Genomic DNA, 25504 nt, shown 5'->3' on the forward strand with positions numbered 1-25504 from the left:
TTTTTAATTAAAGAAAAAATGACTGAACTATATACTCACACTGGAAAACAAATACCCAAGAAGAGAAAAAGGTTTAATATGCAATATTGATACTAAAAGCCAAATTTTCATTCCACGGTACAAAACTGCTTACTGTAGCAAGTGTTCTTTGTAGACAATAGTATAAAAATCGGGCACACAAAATGGGTCACATCAGTGCCTGGTACCAAGGACAGAACAACTCTCCCAGAGCTGAGAGCCAGGGCTGGATTTACATATTAAGCTAGCCAGGCTTCATCTTAGGGCCCTATATTACAAGGGGCCTTATTATTATTATTAGTTTAATAATAATAAAAATGTTTGTATGTAATGTTGCATTTTATGTATAAACATTCAAAAGTATGGAAAATTATTAAACCTAAAATTCACTATCTACTTAATCAAGGAGGGCCTCTTAAAATGTTACACTTTAGGGACCACAATGCGCATAAATCCATAAATGGCAGTCGAAACCAGTACCACATGTGGCATCGGTGTCGGAGGCCGCACCGCAGGCTGAGGACACTGAATGGGAGAGAGAGAGAGAGATGCTGAATGGGGAAGAGACAGTGGATGGGGGAGAGAGAGAGGAGACACTGAATGGGGCGAGAGAGACGCTGAATGGAGAAGAGAGAGAGATAGACGGTGAATGGGGAAGAGAGAGAGATGTGAATTGGGGGGGGGGGGGGGGGGAGAGAAAGAGACACTGAATGGGGAACAGACACAATTTCCTTTGTTTCCTTTTTTTCTTTTACAGTACATCTTCCTTTGGTTTTTGTTCTTAGTCCCCCTCTCCTAATGTGGTCCAATTCAATGATTAAGTCACTATAACAACAACAACAAAAAAAAGAGATCTCAGCCAACCTCCACGAAGGATTTACAATGCTGTATTACTAGTTATGATGTACATGATTGATATTACAGTTTGAAGACTGTCAACTCTTTACAAGACACAAATCAGCATCCTAAGTTTTTTTTCTTCTATTTTTGGATGGATTACATGTTCGCTAGTTTGACAGTTCAGTTTGATGGGAATTAAAGATTTGAATGTTTTTTTGACAATATCAAACTATTTGGAGGTTTTTGTCCTATGATTAAATTTTGACTGAGCACAATGCTAAGTGGCTATATTCTAACTTGAGCCTCAGTATCATTGATAGTGGTCTTTATGAGGTCTTTTCCTCCTTATTTTTAAATATAAAAGAAGAAAAAAAGAAAATAAGTGAATGTGGTCTTTCCTGTAATTTTCCATCAGCAGACTCAAGAAAAATGTCAGGAAGTATTTTTTCACGGAGAGAGTAGTGGATGCTTGGAATGCCCTCCCGCAGGAGGTGGTGGAAATGAAAACGGTAACAGAATTCAAACACGCGTGGGATAAACATAAAGGAATCCTGTTCAGAAGGAATGGATCCTAAGGAGCTTAGCCGAGATTGGGTGCCAGAGCCGGTGGTGGGAAGCGGGGACAGTGCTGGGCAGACTTACACGGTCTGTGCCCTGAAAAGGACAGGTACAAATCAAGGTAAAGTATACACAAAAAGTAGCAAATATGAGTTTATCTTGTTGGGCAGACTGGATGGACCATGCAGGTCTTTTTCTGCTGTCATTTACTATGTTACTATGTGTCCAATTCAATGAAACATAATATTTAAGTTTTTTTGTGTGTTTTTCCTGTAAATATAACTATTTTAATAAATGAAGCATTCTGCATTTGTTAATGAATAAATCAACACAATTTTCCTATTCATCTCTTATTCTTTCTTAAATCTGAATTTTAAAATCTGGACCAACCCAGTCCCTGAGCAGTTCAGCCTTTTGACTTGTACTTTGTATCCTTGGCCCTCTTTTCATCTTACTCCTGAAGGCAACCACAATGTCTTCTGGCATCATTTCCTTGAACGTTTGCTTCATCCTCTGCTTCAAACATTTGAAATAAGCTTGTGAACCTGAGTTCTAATATAGCAAACAAATTAATATTTATTTTTTGTTTCCTAATAATCTTATAACTCAATGCCACCTATACTTGGCTATTTCTTTCCTGTCAAATGTTTGTAATTCCTTTCTACATTGTAATATTAGTATTTATCAATTGTAAACTGCTCTAAACGTTTGCTCTTGAGCAGTATATCAAGACCCAAATAGACTTGAAACTTGAAGGCTGCTTGAGTTCAACACAGCAAGATGTTTTGGTTGCCTTCTCTATCTTTGGCAAGGCCTCGTGTAAGGCTGCCACTGATCCTGTAGCAGTTTTCTGGAACGAGGATAGAACACTTTTTCCCCCTAAATGAGAAGCCTCTTCTATACTGGGTTGTGCTTGTTTGTGTGCAAATTCTGATGTTACAATAAAGAGATGCTGTTAAGTGGTACAATGATCCTTAAAAATATCCAGAGTCTCTTTAACCTTCTAGCCAAATAGTGTGTCACCTCTCAGTATGTATGATTTTTTTATTTCATTTTATTTTTATCAAAATATTCATAATCCATGTGACTATTACATGAAAGGAAATAATGCCAAAAAACAAAAAACTATAAAAAATAAAAAAAATAGGAAAAAACTGTCAGTAGGAAAATAACTGGTGAACAGTATGCAGGTACTGTATCCTGTACAACTGATAAGCCATCTAAATTTATTCACTTCATTAATGCTGATGATATAACCATATTCTTACCATATTGTGTGTCTTGGATTGAAACTTTATCACGTATTCAACGATACAAATCATCCCCCAAACCACCCAAGCACACCTAAAACACTTCTCACACAACCCACCCAACATCTGCCCATCTAAACCCTCTTTTACCTCAACTTATGATCAACTGAATTTAAATCATGTACTGACTTTATCATAACCTTACTCTGTAAGCCACATTGAGCCTGCAAAAAGGTGGGATAATGTGAGGTACAAATGTAATAATAATAATGTATGAGATTAATAGCTACATGGATTGCTAGCCATCGCTTGAAATTAAATACGGAAAAAAACATTTTTTTTTTTTTGGATAGGATCCAAGTATGATACGAGACATTGATCACATTTTTCAATAGATGGGAACATGTTTTCCTTAGATCTGCAGTCAAAAAAATTTGGTATGGAATTGGATAACCAATTAACAGTGCAACATTATGTGTCTTCTATGTTGAAGAAAATCTATTTTACTCTTAAAAAACTAAGAGCTATCAAACAATATTTTTCTGTACACATCTCTCTGTTTGTCCAATCACTTGTATTATATCTAGATTTGATTATTATTTGATTGGATGTTCTAAAACTTTACTAGACCACCTACAAGTAATTCGAAATATGGCAGTTACATCGATATCTGGTCTGTCTAGATATGATTCAGTGAGAAATTATTATTTAAAACTATATTGGCCACTGATTATAGCCCGTATTCAGTTTAAGATGAGTGTAACGGTGTTTAAAATTATATATGCTGATGCTCCTATATATATAATAAGATTTAGTGGTATTGCTACACAGAGCTAGTTCTCGAAATCAATTCCTTTTGCAATTTCCGACAGTTACAAAATTAAAATCAGTTAAACACTTCTCTTTATCACTTCAATACCAAATAGATATTTGACATTCCCTACCTTTCTCTTTGCGATATTGTCAATTTTATCTGTTTAGAAAAAATTTGAAAATGTTTTTCTTCTTGCAGAAAGGATTGCAGTCTCTTTAGATATAAGATTATGTGTTTTTGGAGAAGATGTTTAATGGTTATTTTGGAAATTCTTGGTTTCTGTATTTCCCAGACATATTGGGTCTGGTCTCTTTTTTGTTGTGATCCGCCCTGAACTGAATAGGTGGAGGCGGGCTATAAGACATGCTGTAAAATAACATAACATAACATATTAACACGGCTCTATGGAAAACTAACTTTCACACATGGTCAAACAATCTGGGATCATTTCCAGGTGGTGTACTGGAAAAATCTCTGCATTTCTTTGGCTTTCTTCTTTTATAGCCACTTCACCTGCCACAGAATTATATGAAAGCTGTACTTTGTTAATCCAAGAGTCGGTTGGACCTTAAATTTTAAATCCAACTTTTAAGAAGCAAGCTGAGCAGTCACTAGAGTTTGCTCCATATGAAGCTGTGGCCTTTGGAGCATCTATGACTTTTAGAAGGCATGTCACTTTTTGTTGGAACTTCAAGTGACATGCATTAAACAAGCATCAGGTAAGATATATCTTCATAAAGAGGAGGCACTTCTTGTAGAAGGACAGAAGATTCAAAAGGAATCCCCATAGAAAATTATTTGCCGTCAGGAGAGCATAAATCTGAAATATAAGCAGGATCTTGATAACCCTTACAGACACTTTAAGAATGTTCTGATTACATGGAAGAAGTTGGTGGTAGAAAGTGCCCGCCCTGAAATTCTGACTCTAGTTGTTCTCCTTCACATCATATGATAGTGTAGCTAGGCAATGCTGTGACCAGTCCCGTCACAAGTTATGGCTGGTTATAGCAGGGCACACTGTGATAATAGTTGCACGCTACTGGCCAATGACGCAGGCACTGACAGGCTGCTTCCTAACAAGATGCACATACGCACCAAGCAATTACTCATCTCGCCAGTGCCTTTTAATGACTCAAGATATGACCATACTTGTAACCATTTTGCACTGCATCCTCCTCAGGAGGAAAATGACAATGAACACGCTATTATATTATTAAACTTCAAAAACTGTCCTCCTACATGGTTGAACATATTTTAGAATATTACAGAACTTTACAACAGATATAAATTAACCAGGTCTAGTGTCATGGCATACCTCATACCCACAGTCATAGACTTCTAACAGAAAGGGATACAAAAACAATGGTGGCTCTTATATCAAACAATTGCTGAACATCATCATCTAAGTGTACACCATGTGCACCGTATTTAAAGTTTTGGATTTAAGGAACTTTGCCACAGGATACATTTCTTTTACCATTTACTTCTAGAAAGTTGCAGCAGTCATCCATTCTGCCCATAAATATGCAGTTGCAGAACTGAACAGTTAACTGAAAACAGTAACCCTGACCATTTCTTATCCAGTTCAACCCTGCAAATATCTCACATAAAATGCCTTTCAGTGAGTTATCTTGTATGTCATTTGTTTAGAATACATAACTAGCATAAAAATAGGCACTTACATGGAAAGGTGACACATTTCTTCCTCCCACAACAAGAGCGGCTGTTTTTCCATTATAATCCTCCTTTGGTTTATACTTGATGACATGACAGCTTTGTACCTTACAAAAAAAAAAAGAAAAAAAGTCAAATCACTTAAAATAGTCCTTGAGTGTACAAAGCCTTATTTTATCTATTTAAATTGTAATTACAATCTAGATGTACCTTAGGAAGTGTGTCGTTATGGAAAGAATAAAGTGCTTATCAATTCTCAAAAATCTTGTGGGGGTTTTTTTTTGGCAATCATAAAGCTGGCCCTGACCTGTAACAAATTCTATTTGAAATCTCATTTTGGATGGACTGTGCTGCAGATTGTGGGTCGAAGTTATAGCAGAAGAGAAAAAGACGTCAAAACAGACTGGCAGATATGGGGAGGACATGATGGCTGACCAACTGATATCAAAAGGTCCATAAGCTGGTTCAGTTTTCAGGATCACTATGAATGATCCTGAAATATTTACATGCATTGATCTTACATAAAATATGTTAACGGCAATTTCCATATTTTAATTTACAGTGGATTGCATGTCTCCTTTAAATATTTAAGACAGGGGTCAAGACTTTGGCTCTTTGAATGTTGTATTTCTAGTCACTAAATTCTCTCATTGTTTGGAGCTAGTTGGTTCCCCCCCCCCCCCCCCCACCGATCCCTTTGATCTTCTTTCACATGGGCCACAGGCTGGCAACATTTTGCAACCCATTCCCCTCCATTTGTGTGTTTTTTATGTTGTCCTTTTATGTTGTCTTGTATGCTTATAGTTGTACTTAATTTAACCATATTGCATGATTAGAAAACACACAGAAACCACCTAAAAACAGAAAATTAACGGAATGTAAAATAAATGTATGTGCTGAACCAGTGACCTTCTAACCATGTATATTTCAATCAGCTTATCTGAAAGATATTTAGGTACCCCCAGCGAGAAAGGCTTGAAGCAATTCAAATGTGATCCTGGCTGAAATGGGTAGCTAGTGCAAATCTCTCAAAATGAGAGTAATAGGATCCAATCTTTTTCCATTTTACTCCATATTTTCCATATTACTCAAACGTGCTGCAGTATTTTGAACTAGTTTAAGTTGTTCCTGACTGGTTTTGGTAAGTACTTGAATTACAATAATAGAGTCTACTTGCTACAAACGCAAAGGTTATCTTAATCAAATTAGATCTATTCAAAAAAAGTTTGTTATATCAATCTAAGATGAAAATAACATGATTTGACAACAGAGCCAATTTGTTTGCCAAATTTCAAGGAGCCATCATACTTGAATCCCAAAGTGCTCATTTTCAAAGCACACAGACTCACAAGGAAGGGCATTTTCAATATGGCGTCTATTTGACTTACAAGATAGCCACATTGCTGAAGATTTCTCAGCATTTAGAACCAAATCATGATCAATCAACCATTTACACAACAAATCTAAATTGCAATTCAAATCAGTCATCGCCCGACTTTCAAGAAGCTTGGAAAGTGGAGAGAGATATAGCTTGAAAAAAATGGGGGAGAGGAGTAAACACTGCGGTACTCCTCTCAACCAGTTCCCTTGAAGAAGGCAACCCATCATTCCATCGTACAATCTGTGCCTGATTAAGAAAATAAGACTGAAATCATTGTAAAACTGTAAAATGAATTCCCGTTTTGTACAGCAAATTGACTCATTTAGAATGAGAAACAGTGTCAACATGTTGCACTTGAATCCAAAGTGTCATAACCCTGATCCCCCATGACTAAAATATCATCCACTACAGACAACAAAGGGGATTCAATGCTGTTATGTCATACATAACCTTATTGGTTCTTGTTTAGAATCTTCCTTTTCTCCTCAAAATCATTCAGCTGCTCTGCTTTTTCTAACACTTGGTCAGCACTGGTAAGTTTGACATAGGATGAAAACTTGAATACCCGTTTTTGACTTTTTCCTTTTTTTAGAATAGGAATAACAGCCTCTTGTACCTTGTCTGGAACAACACCAGTTTTTAGAGAAAGAATGATCAAATATGCCATCAATGCCAAAAAAAAACAATTCTTTGCATGGTGACAAAACAGAGATGGGAACAGAATCCAAAACCACTGCAGAAGAACGCAAGCTCTGAAAATATTTAGCTAGAACTATCTGTGACTAACAAACTGTGATCAGGCCTCACTTGATGTTTCTAAATTAGAATTCCAGTTCAATCTAACATCAAAACACATGTTATTAGTTGAAGAATTATGTACTACTAAATTGACCACTTTATTGTAGAAGAACTCTGAAAACTCATAAGGAATCAAATCTACATTTGAACTAATGAACAAGGAGAAGATATTACATTGTTCCTAATTTTAAAAAGATGATGTGGATTATTATCAACCTCTTAATTTTTTTTTTGATGTAAGCTTTTTTACAGTTTAACACCTGAGTAATAAATTTACTCTTCAATTTGCATCTGTTTAATTTCTTGAGAGATGTTTTTGCCATTTTTGTTCCAATTGGCACACTTGCAGGCTTATTTTCAAAAGAGAAAGGTGCCCATCTTTCGACACAAATCGGGAAATGGGTGTCCTTCTCCCAGGGTCGCCCAAATTGGCATAACCGAAAGCCAATTTTGGGCGTCCCCAACTGCTGTCCATTTCGGGGACGACAAAAGCTCCCAGGGGCATGTCGGAAGCATAGCGAATGCGGGACTGGGGCGTGCTTAACACATGGGCGTCCGCGGCCGATAATGGAAAAAAGAAGGGCGTCCCTGACGAGCACTTGAGCGGCTTGGCCCATTTTTTCTTGCAACCAAGCCTCAAAAAGGTGCCCAAACTGACCAGATGACCATCAGAGGGAATCGGGTATTACCTCCCCTTACTCCCACAGTAGTTACTAACCCCCTCCCACCCTAAAAAAAAAAAAAAAATATATATATATATATATATATATATATATATATATATATATATATATATATATATATATATATATATATATATATATATTTTGCCAGCCTCAAATGTCATACCCAACTCCTGGACAGCAGTATGCAGGTCCCTGGAGCAGTTTTAGAGGGTGCAGTGCACTTCAGGCAGGCGGACCCAGGCCCATCTCCCCCCCCCCCCACCTGTTACACTTGTGGTGGTAAATGTGAGCCCTTCAAAACCCACTGTACCCACATGTAGGTGCCCCCCTTCACCCCTTAGGGCTATGGAAATGTTGTACAGTTGTGGGGAGTGGGTTTTGGGGGGCTCAGCACCCAAGGTAAGGGAGCTATGCACCTGGGAGCAATTTGTGAAGTCCACTGCAGTGCCCCCTAGGGTGCCTGGTTGGTGTCCTGGCATGTCAGGGAGACCAGTGCACTACGAATGCTGGCTCCTTCCACGACCAAAGGGTTTGCATTTGGTTGTTTCTGAGATGGGCGTCCTCGGTTTCCATTATCACTGAAAACTGGGGACGACCATCTCTAAGGTCGACCTAAAAGTTGAAATTTGGGCGTCCCTGACCATATTATCGAAACGAAACATGGACACCCATCTTTCGTTTTGATAATATGGGTTTCCCCGCCTCTTCGCCAGGACGTCCTCAGGAAAACTTGGGCGCCCCTTTCGATTATGCCCCTCTTTGCGTCCCTGAATGATACCACTTGCTTCTTATTACTGAGTGGCATTTGATTTCTGTAGTTTCAAAGAGCTCATCTGTAACTGTGCCCTGAGAATCAAACCACTGAATGACTCCTTCCTTCAAGTCAAACTCCAAAATAGTGGGTAGATGAGTGGCAGCTAAAAGTTTATGCAGCTTTATTTTTTGTGAAAGCACTCTTTTCACATTTCTTTGAAGGTGCCTCCACCTTAAAAGAAAAATGAATAAAAAAAATGAACAGACCAAAATATCAGATGAGAGACCCATCCCAAACATATTGCAGGAGATTCAAAAATTAAATCTAAAATATTACCTGACGAGAGATGAATTAACCATTTGACTAAAACCAAACTCCTCTAAAGATTCCAAAAATAAAACCTACACATTATTTATCTTAATCACTCATAATTAAAAGCTTATTGTAACTCAGTGAAAGATCAAAAATAAATGTGATCAATAAACACATTTTTTCATCTAGTTTTAGGGAACAATAAACAACAAGAATGAGTAAACCAGACAGAATTTTAGACTACTAATAAACATTCAACTTGAGTACAACCCCTAATTTCAATTTGAAAAAAACTTGTTAAGAGCAAGATACCAATACTAAGCCCCCCCCCCCCCCCCCCCCACACACACATTTAAAACCTCTTGGCTTAGTGGGTGACAATGGGGCTCATTTTTGAAAGAGAAAAACATTTAAAAAGTGGCATAAAGCAGCATTTGGACATTTTGCTTGCCAAAACGTTCACACTGCTATTTTTGAAACCTATTTTGAAGACTTTTATCTAAGCAGTTCGTCTGCAGTGCGTCCAAATCACAAGGGGGGTCTTGTTGGGGGCGGCATTAGGGCATTCCTAGCACTTGGGCATTTTTCTGCCACAATGGAACAAAACAAAAATGTTCAGGACTAAAACTAAGATGTTTTGAACTAGACCTATTTTAATAACGGCTATGCCACAAAAACGTGCCTTAAATGACCAGATGACTACTGAAGGAATAAAGGAATGACACCCTCCTTACTCCCCCAGTGGTCACTGACATCCCCCCTCCCCCCAAAGATGTGAAAGAAACAGTACATACCAGCCTCTATGACAGCTTCAGATGTTATGGCCAGTCCTATCAGAGAAGCAAGCAGGTCACTGGAGTAGCCTAGTGGTCGGTGCCATGAACTATACCAGAAGGGGACCCAGATCCATATCCCACTGTTATACTTTTGGTGGAAAATGTGAGTCCTATAAAACTCACCAAAAACCTACTGTGCCCACCTATAGGTGACACCTGCAGCCCTAAGGGCTATTGTAGTGGTGTACAGTTGGGTATTGTAGGTTTTAGTGGGTAAGACTACTAGTTAAGGTGGATCTGTTAACAGATATGGGTAAATGTCATACATTTTATATATTGCCTTCAGGTGATACAACCTAAGCAGTTTACAATAGAAGTCCAAAAATCCAGAAGTCAGAAATCCACACTATCAGAGAATCTGGACCCCAAAAAACTTGTGGTATCTGGACCGCCCAAGAAGCCAGACTACACATTCTCAATCCCACCAACACCATTCACAGTCCTGCATCACTCCCTCTGTTCCCGGTCCTACCTACTTGCTCTCACTGTCACTCTCACCTGTTCAGAAGTCATCTGTGCTGCTGTACGAACAGTAGCTTTACTTACAGGCTGCCTCCGGAATGCAATGGGCCTTTCCCCCCTGACCTGTCCTTCTGAAAACAGGAAGTTGCATCAGTAGGGGCGCTGCAGCACAGAAGGCTTCTGAACAGGTAAGAATCACAGTGATCGCAAGCTGGGGGCGCCAGAGTATGTGTGGAGGGAGGGGGAAGCATAGCCACAGGGGGCCTTGGGTCCCTCCTTTGGACTCAGGCGCCTGGGCCCTCTCCTATGATGGAAGAGACGCTGGAAGGAGAGGAGAGACACAATATTGCCTGAGAATCCAGAAAATCCAAAAGTCCAGACTGACCTAATCCCCGAGCAGTCCAGATTTTTGGACTTGTACTGTACTTATTATAGTGATATGATAAAGTATCTCCCTCCCTTCCCCTATCATTGTATATATGTCCCATTGATTGGTTTCTAAACCTTTAAACAAAATGTAATACTAGACAAAGAGAACCCTGAGTAAACACATAACACAGTTTCAAAATTATGCCGTAATTTATTTAGGGCAAAGTTTCCAACACCTGTATCACCCATGTGAAAAAGTAACTGTCGCATTAGTTTTATTTATTTATAGCATTTATATCCCACAATATTCCCACCCATGGGCAGGCTCAAGGTGGCGTACAACAGTCTACAAAAACATACAACAATTCTGCAAACAATCAATATCGTAAGACAGAAAGGGAAAGAGCAAGGTGAGAAAAGGGGAAAGAGTAGCGGTGATCAGTATGTCGCTACGACAGTTGTAATTCAGAAGGAAGAAACACCAGGGGGCTCATTTTCAAAGCACTTGGACTTACAAAGTTCCATAGGTTCCTATGTAACTTTGTAAGTCTAAGTGCTTTGAAAATATGCCTCCAGGCGGGTTTGGAGCGTATGCTCTACCAAAAAGGAAGGTCTTGAGGCGCTTCTTGAATGACAGGTGATCAGGAGTAAGTTTGACCAATTGAGGCAGCCCATTCCACAATTGAGTGCTAAGATAGGAGAAGGTGGATGCATAGGTGGTCTTGTACTTGAGGCCACAAAAAACTGGGTAATGAAGATTTAAGTACGAACGAGCTGATTTGTGAGAGTTCCTAGTAAGTTAATCAACTGACCAAATATAATTGACAAGCAACAAAGCTTGTTTTGTGAAAAATGAACTGGGACCTAAGAAGGCTCTCATCTAAGCGATTTCTCCTCTCTTCCCTTCCATCCCCTCCATGTCCAGCGATTCTCCTCTGCCCTGCCCTCCCGTCCGTGTCCCACGATTCTGGCCTCCCCTCCATGTCCAGCGATTCTCCTCTGCCCTGCCCTCCCTTCTCCTCCCATGCCCAGCGATCCTCCCCTCCCCTCCATGGCCAGTGACTCTGTCTTTCCTGCCACCCTGCATTTAAGCCATTCATCTTACCTCAGGTCACAGCGGCGGCAGGCTGGGCTTGCGTCGCCTCCAGCCTTCCCTTGCCTTCCCTCTCAGTGTCCCGCCCTCCTCTGACATCATTTCGTCTTTCCACGAGGGCGGGACACAGAGGGAAGGGAATGCTGGAGGCGAGCTGACGTCAGCATGCCATTACGAACCCAGCCATCCAGGGAAGCAGAGTTACCAATTATTATATACATAATTAGATTCAGCTGATTCAACACACCCAGGACTGACTGCAGTCAGCCTTGTTGATTCTAAACCTCACTATGTATTGAACCTTACCATGAGTGTGAAGTAGTAAGCATAAAGTTTTGACAAGAACGCTATGCCATGATCAAACGAAATTCCAGAAGAGATGAAAAAAATATATATATTGTTGAAATATATGTAACTGTGTCTGGCAAAAGGTGACTACAGTAGTGGATCCAAAATGTTGAGAATAGATGATTTTTCATGTCATGGGTCCATAAGCAGTCTCCAAAAGTTACGTTTGAACTTCTGTAGCTTTTTTATTTTTTTCACATAAAATGATGTGGTTTAGACTGTTGTATTACAAACTGTTTGCTGTAACAGAAATCATTAAAATCTCATTTTTTTGTTCTGGTGACCAATCCTCTTTTCCCAGAGACTGTAACTCTTTCCAGACTGATATGTGACACTCCACCAAATTACAGTGAGAGCCATTATCACCAAATGGAGAAGACCTGAAGAGAGGTGAATCTTCCCAGCCTGTCAACAGGCGCAGCGAAAAATCATCTGGAAGTCACTGCTGACTGTTCTCCAGTCTTGCTTCTCCAATCAGGAATCAGTCCATGACCCTCCTTGATTTAGCTCCCACTTTTTTTGACCAGAAATCAGTCCACGATCCTCCTCAATTCTGCTTCTTCGTTCTCCTCGAGGGTTGCCTCTTGCATCTAACCTCAGTCTCCAGAAAGGAATTGTCTCTCCTTACCAAAGGAAAGGGAGAAATCACTCTCCAACTTCCTTAGGCTTAGTGCTGAGAGGTCTTTATTTAGTTCCCCCTGTACAGTTACTGTGAGTTCTCACTCCCCATGAATAAAATTGTCTTTTGTCCTCTAAAGTCCTGAGGCAGACAGGTGTCGTCCCCTTCCAGTGTCTAACAGGGTCCCGTTCTCCCCTCCAGGGTTTTCTCAAGAAATAATGTTCACAGTTCACTTTCTATTTGCAAATATCTCTCTAGTTCACAGTTCATGCAGGCCTCCGTAGCCACACACCTGATGTCCCCAAGCTTTTTAGGATAATGTTTAATGGACAGATTAGTCAAAAGTGGAACTCTTTGGAAAGCCCAGGTTCCATCATGTCTGGTGTAAAGCAAACACAGCATTAAACAGTAAGACTATCATACGGACAGTCAAACGTGGTGTTGGTAGTGTTATGGTGTGGGGATGCTTTGCTGATCAGGACCTGGAAAATTTGCCATTATTGAAAGAAACATGAATTCTGCACTGTACCAAAAAATATTTAAGAATGTCTGGTTGTCTGCCCATGAGCTGAAGCTAAAGCTTAACTGGGTTATGCAGCATGACAATGATCCAAAACACAAAAGCAAGTCTACATCTGAATGGCTGAGGAGAAACAAAGTTAAAGTTTTGGACTGGTTTGTCAATCGCCTAACTTGAACCTAAGAGATGTTGTGGAAAGACCTGAATGAAAACCTAAGAATGAGTCAATTAAAGCAGCCCTGCAAAAAAAGAATGGACTAAGGTTCCTCAACAGTGATGTGAAAGACAAACCATCTTTAGTTATACTCTGAAACGCTACAAGTCTACATGCAGTGAATTCCCAACCAAGAAAAACAATATTTCTGTCTTAAATGAGACTGTTTAAGTAAATTTAGAAAAAGAGTTAAACAGTAAATTGATTCAACATTTTGTACCAACAAGGGTAATTATCAAGACCCAAGTTTTTTGAAGAAAATAGCACTGTATTAGCATTTCCCCTGGCTACATTCCAAGGTGCGCTTAAGGTCAATGACACCACTTTGTCTTACAAATACCTGAACTGCTGGGATCATCACCTCCTCCTCTCCACTGCCTGCAGTAATTCCAATCCTGCAACCTTAATAAGAATTATCTGGATTTGTAACCATGAGAACTAAACTGTGGCCTGTCCATTCAAAGCTGCACAACCGACAATGGAAGCCTGTTAGAGGAACCCAAGGAGATCCTAAGGTCAATTCTCTCCATTGTCTTACAAATACCTGTCCTGCTCAGCTCTGTACTTATAACCATATTTCAAACAGCAAACAAAGGAAATTAACAATTCTATATAACAGCAGCGCTACAATGTGGCCTCTCGCCCGACTGCTGCATGACTGACTATGGAAAAACGGCAACTTAAATGAGGAACCCTATCTAATTATAGCGAGTAATAGCATCATTTTGAAGCCTGCCACATCGGCACAACCATACCTCCCCACCTTATGAGTACCTGAGACCCATGACCTTTCCTCACTATCGGTGGCATCTACCTTCAAGAAGGATTCCGTTCTGAAGCCTTTAACAGCGCACAATTAGGACTGATAAAGAGCACTAAACCCAATTGACATATTAGCTCCAAAAGCTATCACCATGAAGTGGCTCACATGGATTTGCTTAGCCTTTTTGAGCAGATTGGGCAGCAACCTACCAGATAACTTGCCTAATCCTATCCCTGTAATCTACAAACCATCTAGAAAACTCTGTACTAAGAAACACCCTAATTGTAATGTCAAATATTTGCTAGACAATGCCATTACATACCGTCAGAACACTGCTATGGTTACAGACCAGAACCAAATGGTTAACACTCGACGGCCTAAAAAACATCGCTACCTTTTGCAATTATCCAAACAATTCTCCCCTTTGGAACTCAAGTCTCAACTTACTCCTGTCCCCGCCGTTTATATCAATGCCAGATCTGTGGGGAACAAGGCTCTCTTACTCAGGGATCTGCTAGAATCTTCAGATCTGGGCTTTCTGTTTATCTCAGAAACATGTCTCACAGAGGTTGACAGTCCAATACTGCACCACATCTACCCATTTGGTTAGGTATTCTTCATTATCCAAGACAGGGTAAAAAAAGGAGGCGGACTTGCTCTTATATTTAAGAGTTTTTCAGCACGTCTTTAGTTAGTTCTGGGGTCTCGAATCAAAAAATGGTTCCCAGATCCAAAAATTAATGAATACAAGCATGGGCTCAAATCACAGGAAGAGAAGCCATGTGCTTCTTAACTCAGATGAGGGGTGTATGAAAGAGTATCAGCTGCAGAGCATGGTTCCCTTGCAGAGAAGCACAGTCTAGGCTCAAAGATGGCTTCCTTGCAGTGTGTGAAGCTGTAAAATAGGAAGAGAAGCTGTTGCTTCTTAAAAGCAATGCGATGATGTCACCAGGGAGTCTGTCAGATATGCCTGATGGTCGGATTAATGAAGGTTGGATAATCAAGACTGTACTGTTTGTCTTTTTCTAGCCGTGCACTAATGTTAGAATTAGTGTACACCCATTAAAAAAAAAAATTACCACAGAAGTAATTACCACCTCTTATTTAGGAGGCACTAAGGCTCCCATGGAATGGACATGTTAACCAGTTAGCATGGCAGTAATGTCAGCGTGCTAGCTGATTAGTACATCCATGTCCCCTCCCCCCCCCCCCCCCAAAAAAAAAATAAAGCATTCTTAGCATGCACTAATGGCAAAACTAACAAAGCGCTTTAGCACATCTTGGTGAAAGGGCCCCTTTATTCCTGAAAATAAATTAATAATTTAAAAACTGTTTTATGTGCTTTACTCAGACTTCCTTTGTCCAATTTTTTTTTTTTTTTTTACATTTTGCTTACGTATCAGAAACTTTTAGTGTGTCATATCTATATTAATAAATCCCACCTTGAACGTTCTGAAGCTCACTCCAAGGCAGAGAAGCACAAAAATCCTGTAGTCTTCATAGGCTAGGACCAGTCACCCTCACTCATAGACCCGCCCTCAGCCACGCCCCATCTGTACATAAAACGCTACCTCAACATTCTGAAGACAACCTGCTGAAGCCATCTGAAAAATCCCTAAACAGTTCGTAAGTTCATGGTGGTGAAGCCATCCAACTCACCATGTCTCTCTGCCCCGCCCTCGAGGGCGGAACACAGAGTAAAGGGATCCATAAAGGCACCCCTACCAACTGGCAACCCCCTCCAACAAACAACGACCCAGGCAGGGGGAGTGTTTCCGTACTCCTCCCCCTGCCTAGGAATCGCTACAGACTGCTGGCAAACTCCCCAACCACACGACCACAAAAGCCACCCGCAACCCCCCCCACACAAACACACACACAAACGCAAACACACACACATAAACACACACACACACAAACGCAAACACACACAAACGCAAACACACATAAACACACACACAAACACACAAACAAATGCACACACAAACACACACACACACATGCAAACACACACACAAACACATACACAAACGCACACACACACACATGCAAACACACACACAAACACATACACAAACGCACACACACACATAAACACATACACAAACGCACACACACACACACACATAAACACACACAAACACACTCACACACACAGAAACACAAACACACACACACACACATAAACACACACAAACACACTCACACACACAGAAACACAAACACACACATACAAACACAGAAACACAAACAAACACACACAAACGCAAACACAAACGCAAACACACACACAGAAACGCAAACACAGAAACGCAAACGCACACACACAAACACGCACAAACACACACACAGAAACACACACACACACAAAAAAACACACACACACAAACAGCCTTGACGGTGCACCTCTAAGTGCCCCCCCCGCCGCATCGCCACAACAACCCGTGCAACAGAGCATCAGAAAGCCCCTACCCCCCTTCCCTCCTCGCCGCATCACCCAACCCATCCCCCGCCGCTTCACCAAGCCCCTCCCCCCATCGACCGTCTCGCCACCCGCGACCGCTAATACAAACTCTGTCCGGCGGCTGCTGCTGCTTCTATTCAGCAGCCTGTACATAAAGAAAACAAACAAACAAAAAAACAACCTCCTAAAACGCACCTCCGTGGAGAACCATCTCACATTGGCTGACGTCTCTGCAGCCGCTCCTCCTCTCCCCTCAATGTCAGTGCCCCTGCCAGAAGACCCCGGAGAAACGCCGAGACATCAGAGGGGAGAGGAGGAGCGCATGCTGAGACTTCAGCCAATGTGAGATGCTTCTCAACGGAGGTGCGTTTTAGGAGGAATTTTTTTTTTGTTTTCTTTATGTACGGGCTGCTGCTGCTGAATAGCAGCAGCAGCAGCCGCCGGACACAGTTTGTATTAGCGGTTGCGGGTGGCAAGGGGGTTGATGAGGGGGGAGGGGCTTGGTGATGTGCCATGGTGGGGGGGTCGGGTGATGCGCGAAGGGGGGGACGACAAGGGGCTTTCTTTGGGTGCTGCGCCGGCTGGGGGGGGGGGAAGGGGGGTCTCGCTGGACATGGGTGGCTGGAAGGAAGCAGGGGGAGGGGAGGGGAGGGTCGCTGCACATGGGTGGCTGCAGGGGGGGCAGGGAACAGGGAGATAGGGATGGGGCTCCACACACCATATGGGTGCTTGCAAGGGGGACAGGGGATACAGGACGGACACTGCAGGGTGGGCAGGGGGACAGAAGGGTTGGTGGTCATCAGGGGGGACAGGTGGGTCAATGGACATGGCTGGCCACAGGGGAGGAACAGGGAAAAAGGAGAGGAGCGTCCTCAGACATGGGTGGCTGCACAGGAGAGGAGGGTCGCTGGACATGGGTAGCTGCAGGGGGGGCAGGGGGACAGAAGGGTCACTGGACATGGCTGGCTGCAGGGGGGACAGGGGAGAGAGGAGGGACGCTGCACATGCGTGCCTGCAGGGGGACAGGAGGGATGCTGAGGGGGGGGCCTGAGACCACATGGGTGGCTGCAGGGGAGACAGGAAGGACGCAGCAGGGGGAGAGGAGGGTTGATGGGCATGGGTGGCTGCAGGGGGATGCTGGACATGGGTGGCTGCAGGGGGAACACGGGGAGAGGAAGGTCGCTGCACATGCCTGGCTGCAAGGGGGCAGGCGAGAGGGAGGGGGTGAGGGGGTTCCTCACACCACACACGCAGTCACTCATTCTCTGTCTGCCACATACACTCTCACTCACACACTCACTGTCTTTGTCCCTCTCACATAGTGTCACACAGAAACACAAACACTGTCTCTCACACTCTCTCTCTCTCTCTCAAACAAACACATACACTCTGTCTCTCTCTCTCACATTCTCTCTCTGACACACACGCTCCATCTCTCACACACGCTCTTTCTGAAACATACACTCCAAGGAAAACCTTGCTAGCGCCCGTTTCATTTCTAACAGAAACGGGCCTTTTTTACTAGTATGCAATAATAGGGGAAATCAGGAGGGGCTAAATAATTTTTTACATCACTGTATATACAGGTACTTTCTCTGTCCTAGTGGGCTAAGTTTTGTGTATCTGGGGCAATGGAGGGTTGCGACTTGCCCGGGGTCACAAAGAGATGCAGAAGGAATCAAACCCAGTTCTCCTGGTTCACAGGTCACTGAACTAACCATTAGGCTTCTCCAAAGCTTGACTAGTTATCCACCTCTTATCTCCCTTGCCATGGGAGCTTGCACTTTTTTTTTTTGTAATTTGGGGCCACAAACATGTAACAACTCTAAGCCCCATCAAACGTTATCAACTTAAAAATGAAGGGTAGTCCCAGAGCATTCCAATAGTCAATACTATTTGGATAACTTTATATGGATACCTTGGCTTGAGATATTCTAGGACTAAGACAGCCTGTTAAATTTACCCGGACATTTTCACCTGTGATATACAGCAGGGCCAAAATAAATATTCACATAACTGGCTGAATATGGGACACAAAGATGAATGAATAATCATTTGGTTATCTATTTGCAACTGCCCTGCCACATATAGGCCCATAGTGTTTACATGGAATGTCTCTCTTACTTTAAGTAAAGTGACAGGATGTTTATCACCAGTCTTGGTCCATAATGGCATCATCCCCAATTTTACTGCAATAAGGCCAACTCTACGAGAGCCTGCAAGTAAAACCAAGAAAAAAGAACAGGATATTAAAAACATAGCTGCAACCTTCACAAACTCCTTATTCCTTACAATAAAAAAGTAAGATGGAAATTATGTTAGTTTACTTAGATACTTAGAATAAAAGTTAAACATGCCATAAGTGATACCATTTTATCGGACTACCTTAATACTTTTGTGACTAAATTTTGAGAGCAGTGCTTCCTTCATCTTGAACAGAAAGGTCAGGAACAAGTCTTCTTGGTCATATCTGTCTACACTCAAGAGGAGGTGGTTAACTCTGAACAGCTTTTTTAACTGCTACAGTTACTCCTGAAACTTTGTTTATAAAATGAATTCCTTTTCCTCTTAGGTGTAGCGGTGGTGGTAGGACTGCCTTTTTCTCTTCCTCATGGTTAAAAAAGAGTTTTTCCACTGTTTTTTTTCTTTTAAAACTAGTGGCATATGGGGTGGGGCAAATTGCGTTTAGCTTTTAATCTTATAAATTGAGATGCTTGAGTCTCAAATTTGTTTTAAGGGCAATTATGATAAAATGAGGAAAATTATTAAAAAGAAGCTAAAAGGATCAGCTGCAAAGGTTAGGACTTTAGCATGGATGTTGCTTAAAAATACCATCTTGGAAACCCAGACCAGATGCATTCCACGTATTTATAAAGGTGGAAAAAAGAGACAATGAAAGCCAGCATGGTTAAAAGGTAAAGTGAAATAGGTTATTAGAGCCAAAAGAACATACTTCAAAGAATGGAAAAAAAAGACCCAAATGAAGAAAATAAGCACTGGCGAGTAAGATGCAAAGCATTGATAAAGAAGGCTAAAAGAAACTTGCAGCAGAGGCAAAAACTCACAGCAACAACTTGTTCAGGTACATAAGAAGCAGAGAGCCTGCAAAGGAATGCCTGGGACCATTAGATCACGAAGGAGCAAAAGGGAAACTCAGGGAGGACAAGGCCACAGTGAATGAATTCTTTGCTTCAGTCTTTATGAAAGAATATGTAAGAGATCTACCTGTTCCAGAAATGGTTGTCAAGGGTGGGGGGGGGGGGGGGGGGGGGGGGGGTAGGCAGAGGAACTGAAAGAAATCTTGCTGAACCTGGAAGATGTACTGAGCCAAATCGACAAACTAAAGAGTAGTAAATCACCTTGACTCAAACATGAAACTGTTGATCTGCTGTTAGTGATCTGTAACCTGTCAGAGGGTAGCCAATGTAATGCTGATTTTTAAAAAGGATTCCAGGGGTGATCCAGGAAATTACAGACAGGTAAGCCTGACATAAGTGCCAGGTAAAATAATGGAAACATGGTTTAATGGAACAGAGTCAGCATGGATTCAGCCAAAGGACATCTTGCCTCACCAATCTGCTTCACAAAGTAGCACATATGAGTTGTCTTGTTGGGCAGACTGGATGGACCGTGCAGGTCTTTTTCTGCCGTCATCTACTATGTTACTATGTTTATGAGTGCATAAATGTGGATAAAGGTGAGCTAGTTGATGTAGTGTATCTAGAATTTCAGAAAGCTTTAGACAAAGTTCCTCATGAGAGACTCCTGAGAAAATTAGTCATAGGACAAGAGGCAACGTTATGTAGTGAATTAGGAATTGGTTATTTGACAGAAAACAGAGGGTAGAGTTAAACAGCTATTTTTATCAATGGAGGAGGGCGAATAGTGGAGTGCCTCAGGGATCAGTACTGGGAACGGTGCTATTTAATATATTTATAAATGATATGGAAATTGGAATGACAAGTGAGGCGATTAAATTTGCAGATGACACAAAACTATTCAAGGTTGTTACAACACATGCAGACTGTGAAAAATTATTATTATTATTATTTGTTACATTTGTATCCCACATTTTCCCACCTTTTTGAGGCTCAATGTGGCTTACATATAACCGTTAACGGCGTTAACCGATTCCGGTCTGAACAAATACATGGTATGAATGAATACAAAGTGATATTGTGGTAGAATGAGGTACATGTATGGTAGGTACAATTGGGGGGAACTTAGAGAGAGAAAGGGGGAAGAACAGTCAGGTAAATTGCAGGAAGACCTTAGGAAATTGGAAGACTGGGCATCCAATTGGCAGATGAAATTTAATGTGAACAAATGCAAAGCGATGCACATTGGGAAGAATAATCCAAATCATAAGTACACGATGCTAGGGTCCACCTTGGGGATCAGCACCCAAGAAAAAGATCTAGGTTTCTTCGTAGACAATATGCTGAAATGTTATGCCCAGTGTGCAGCAGCAGCCAAAAAAAGCAAACAGGATGCTAGGAATTATTAGGAAAGAGATGGTAAATAAGATCATGAATACTATAATGCCTCTGTATCGCTCCACGGTGTGATCTCACCTTGAGTACTCAATTGAGAGGTTAGGGCTCTTCAGCTTGGAAAAGAGACGGCTGGGGGGAGATATGATTGAGATATACAAAATCCTGAGTGGTTTAGAATGAGTAGAAGTAAATCGATTTTTTACTCTTTCAGAAAGTACAAAGACTAGGGGACGCTCAATAAAGTTACGTGAAAATACTTTTAAAACATATGAGAGGAAATATTTTTTTACTCAACAAATAGTTAAGCTCTGGAACTCTTGCCAGAGGATGTGGTATCAGCTGTTAGTGTATCTGGGTTTAAAAATAGGTTTGGACAAGTTCCAGGAGGAAAAGTCCATAATCTGCTGTGAGATGAACATGGGTAAGCTTATGCTTGCCTTGGGATTGATAGCATGGATTCTTGTTGAAATTTGGGTTTCTGCCAGGTACTTATGACCTGGCTTGGCCACTATTTGGAAAACAGGATACTGGGATAGATGGACCACTGGTCTGACCCAGTATGGCTACTCTTATGTTCTTATGTTGTGATCTGGATTGGACAATATTGGAAAAAGGATACCGGGCTAGATGGACCATTGGTCTGACCAAGTATGGCTATGTTTACATTCTAAAGTTTATGTTATAAAGTTTGTAATGGGTATTAACAGTTTTGTTTTATGAGAACACACTCCTGTTGTGTCCTACTATTCAATTAGTTCTCTGATTTGATACTATCACTCTACTACACCTCCCTCCATTTTGTGGCTTATCTTTTTATGTCACTGTGTTGCTATCTGGTGTTTAATGTTTCAGTTATCTATTACTATTATGTGCACTGCTTTGATATTTGTTTTAGAAGAATGGTATGGCAAATGGTCTAAAACAAACAGATAATTTTATTGTTCCCTCCAAATTTTTTTATTTTTGGGAATATTTTAGGGATAATGTGTTCTGAGTTTTTTTTTTTTACCACTTCTCTGTTAGCTTTTTTTTTTTTTTTAGGCATGTTTGCTTTTTTTGTGCCAGTTGTTTCTCAGATTTGTCCTTCACTACATAAGACACCCATCATATTCCTATGGGTGTCTATCATTTAGTGCGCTTTAGTAAAAGGAACCCTTTGGGAGCAGCTTTTATTATTTATTTTTAAGCATTATGAACAAAAAGGTTCTTATTTTTTTTGTTTTTCCATCCATCGAAGGTGGGAACTAGAAATGCAGTTGCAGAACTGGGATCCAGAAGCCAGGTTGAGGATATGTAGGTATACATTTCTCCATCCTTCCCTCTACTACTATGGGAACATCAATCCACCCCTCCTCACTGCTGCTGGTTGGGCCAGCATGAAGAAAAAGAAAAAAAATTAAACTTCAAAGCCGAACCCCTGAGAACTCTTTCAAAGGCAACATCCTCTCTGGCCTAAATATCCAACCAGTAACACTTTGTGAAAGAATGAAAAGAAGCCCAAGTATCAACCCTAGAGATCTCCAATGCTGAAACCATGTGCACCTCTGCCCAGGATATTGACATCCCTCTATTGGAATGAGCCTTAAGGATTTCAAAGACCAGCTGCCCATTAAGAATGCAAGCCAAGGCCACTGACTCAGTCGTCTCAAGGAGAGGGGGGATATGATTGGGGTCTACAAAATCCTGAGTGGTGTAGAACAGGTAACATTTTCATGCTTTCAAAAAGTACAAAGACCAGAGCACAATCAATAAAATTGCATGAAAATACTTTTAAAATAAATAGAAGAAAATATTTTTTCACTCAAAGAATAGTTAAGCTCTGGAACTCATTGCCGGAGGATGTGTGGTTTGCATATCTGGGTTTAAAAAAAGGTTTGGACAAGTTCCTGGAGGAAAATTTCAGTCTGCTATTGAGAAAGACATGAGGGAAGCCACTGCTTGCCCCTGGGATTAGTAGCATGGAATGTTGCTACTATTTGGGTTTCTCCCAGGTACTTGTGACCTGGATTGGCCACTGTTGGAAGCAGGATACTGGGCTATATTAACCATTGGTCTATGGCTAATCTTATAATTCAAGGGGAATAATAGTAATATTCTCTAGGAAACCTATTACATTCATGCATAAGAAACAAGACAGTTCAATGCTTAGATTTTCAGGTTCTGTCAAGGACAATTCCTTTTCCCATTTTAGCTAGAATCTTGTAATGTAACCTACACAACTCCATATCTTTTACATCTGAATTATTCAGGATTCAAGGGATGAAAGGAAAGAAAAATACTTTTGCAGTTTACCTGGCTCCCATGGATATCGAGGCCAGGGCTCATCTTTCAGCGGACACAATTTACTTGCTATCTGTGCTCTGTATTCATCTGCTGTCAACTGTTTTAAAAACTGTTTGTTTTCTTCAGATAGATGCTCATCCCACCAAGTATGGCTCTGCATACTTCTGACTATGCAGAGGCAGGATACCCTACTAAATAAAAACAGAAGAAAAAAATAACAGTAACTCACACTGTCCAGAAGTAATACAATGTGAAAACCACAACATTGTACTGAGTCACCCACCCACTAATACTAGAAATGTCACACCAACGTCGGCCAACAATACACACAAGCAGGAACAATAAAGGCGAAAAGGCTACACAAATCAAAACGCTCCGAGAACAGCATTCATTCATTTATTTATCCATTTGCAACAATGCCGGAGCAGAGACTCACTAAGACCATCCCGCGTGCGCTAGTTACAGCTTCCGCACCCACCTGCTCGCAGCACCAACAGCAGGCTTTCTCCCTAGGACCCGGAGCCCCAGCGCGACTGTCGAGAACAACTTCCCATACTCCAGTACCATCATTTTCTTCTCCCAACACCCAACTAAGAGGTGCCTCTACAATGGAGAAAAAGCACCTCCAGACCAGTTCAATTTTCGGTCCCTCACAAATTCAACTCCCCGAGCTCCCGCTCCACTTCCGGTCCCGTACAAACCTCTTCCCCGTTCAATTTCCGGTCACTCTGAGCTCTTAGCAGTTAGCACGCGTTTGTCTAGGCTAGTCACGTGACGTCACCCTTCTCTCTTGAGGTTTCCCCTTCTATTGGAGCCTACGGGTCTGGGGGGCTTTTGCTGGCGTCTATGCGTTCATCACTAGGAGTAGAGCTATAGGACTGCCCCCCCCTCCTCCGTAATCGTAACTGTAGCCTTGGTAACCAAAGAACGCTGTCACTAGGAAACTCCTTGGCGGTGCTCGATCGCTAAAAAGTGACGTAAAAGCATATTTAGGGGTGTTTCTCGTTGTTTGTTTTCCTGTGCTAGGGTGCTGCGTATAAAGGTTGTGAAAGTAGTTGCTGGCCGAAAAGCATCCCAGGGTAACACAAGCAGCGTGCAGCAGGCAGTGTGTTAATGTTAGAACAGGGCAGGGCTTTTTTTGAGGGGGTACTCTACCGGCACCTTTTCCATTCATAGTCTACTAAAATTGACCCATGGTCCCCAAGTTTTATTGAAAGAGCTCAGGCTCTACACACTAATTCTGCCTTGTCATAGATTCTGTGACTGGTTGCAGGGGGTCTGGCCATTGTGGGGTGGGTCCCTCAGTGATCACTCCACCCCTGAAGGGTGGCCTGGCATTTGAGTACGGGCACCTTTTTTGCTAGAAAAAACGCACTGGAACAGGGTGTATGACAGAATCTATTGATCTAAAGTACAAAGCTTCTGGCTTGCTTGGTATATAGGGAGTCAAGGTCTTTTCGGTATCCCCCCTCCAACCCCACAAAAATACCCTCTAATGGTCTAAGTGAACCCTCCCCCACATCTAAACATTAGAAGGTTAAAGTGATGCCCACATGCCCCTGCCTGCCGTGCCACCATCTTCCAAAATGAGGCAACAGCACTCGCATTTCTGCCAGCTTATTCACAATTTTCTCATTCTCAATTCAAAAAAATTGACATTCCACAAGACAGGATGCTTTTCCTAAACTCAAAGTCAAGGTACTATATGCTTGATATACTGCTAAAGGCATACCATCATAGCGGTGTACAAAATTATAATATTATTACCACAAGAAGTCTAGGAAAGTTTTATTTGTTTACAACAACCAAAAATAATAATGGAGAACAATGGAAAATTCAAAATAGGCCAAACCACAAATTAGCATAATAGGAAAAATCAATATTGTAGAAATTACAGGTATTAGAATGGTTACCAGCATCTATACATGCAAATAGTGGCATTTATATATGTA

At 41.4% G+C, this 25504-nt stretch overlaps 1 protein-coding gene across 1 annotated transcript in view; it reads right to left on the reverse strand.

Annotated features, from left to right (window-relative positions):
• Positions 1-24240, reverse strand: part of MRPL3 (mitochondrial ribosomal protein L3) — an 88715-nt gene extending 64475 nt beyond the window's left edge. The window contains exons 1-4 of the mRNA XM_030206464.1: positions 24031-24240; positions 23562-23743; positions 18898-18989; positions 5163-5261 (exon numbers count right to left, since the gene is read on the reverse strand). Coding sequence (XP_030062324.1) covers positions 5163-5261; positions 18898-18989; positions 23562-23743; positions 24031-24122 — 465 coding nt within the window. The 5' untranslated portion in view covers positions 24123-24240. The remainder of the gene's footprint in view (positions 1-5162; positions 5262-18897; positions 18990-23561; positions 23744-24030) is intronic.
• Positions 24241-25504: the final 1264 nt, after the last annotated feature.

This window comes from Microcaecilia unicolor, chromosome 1 (genome assembly GCF_901765095.1).
Source record: "Microcaecilia unicolor chromosome 1, aMicUni1.1, whole genome shotgun sequence".
NCBI classification, from domain to species: domain Eukaryota; kingdom Metazoa; phylum Chordata; class Amphibia; order Gymnophiona; family Siphonopidae; genus Microcaecilia; species Microcaecilia unicolor.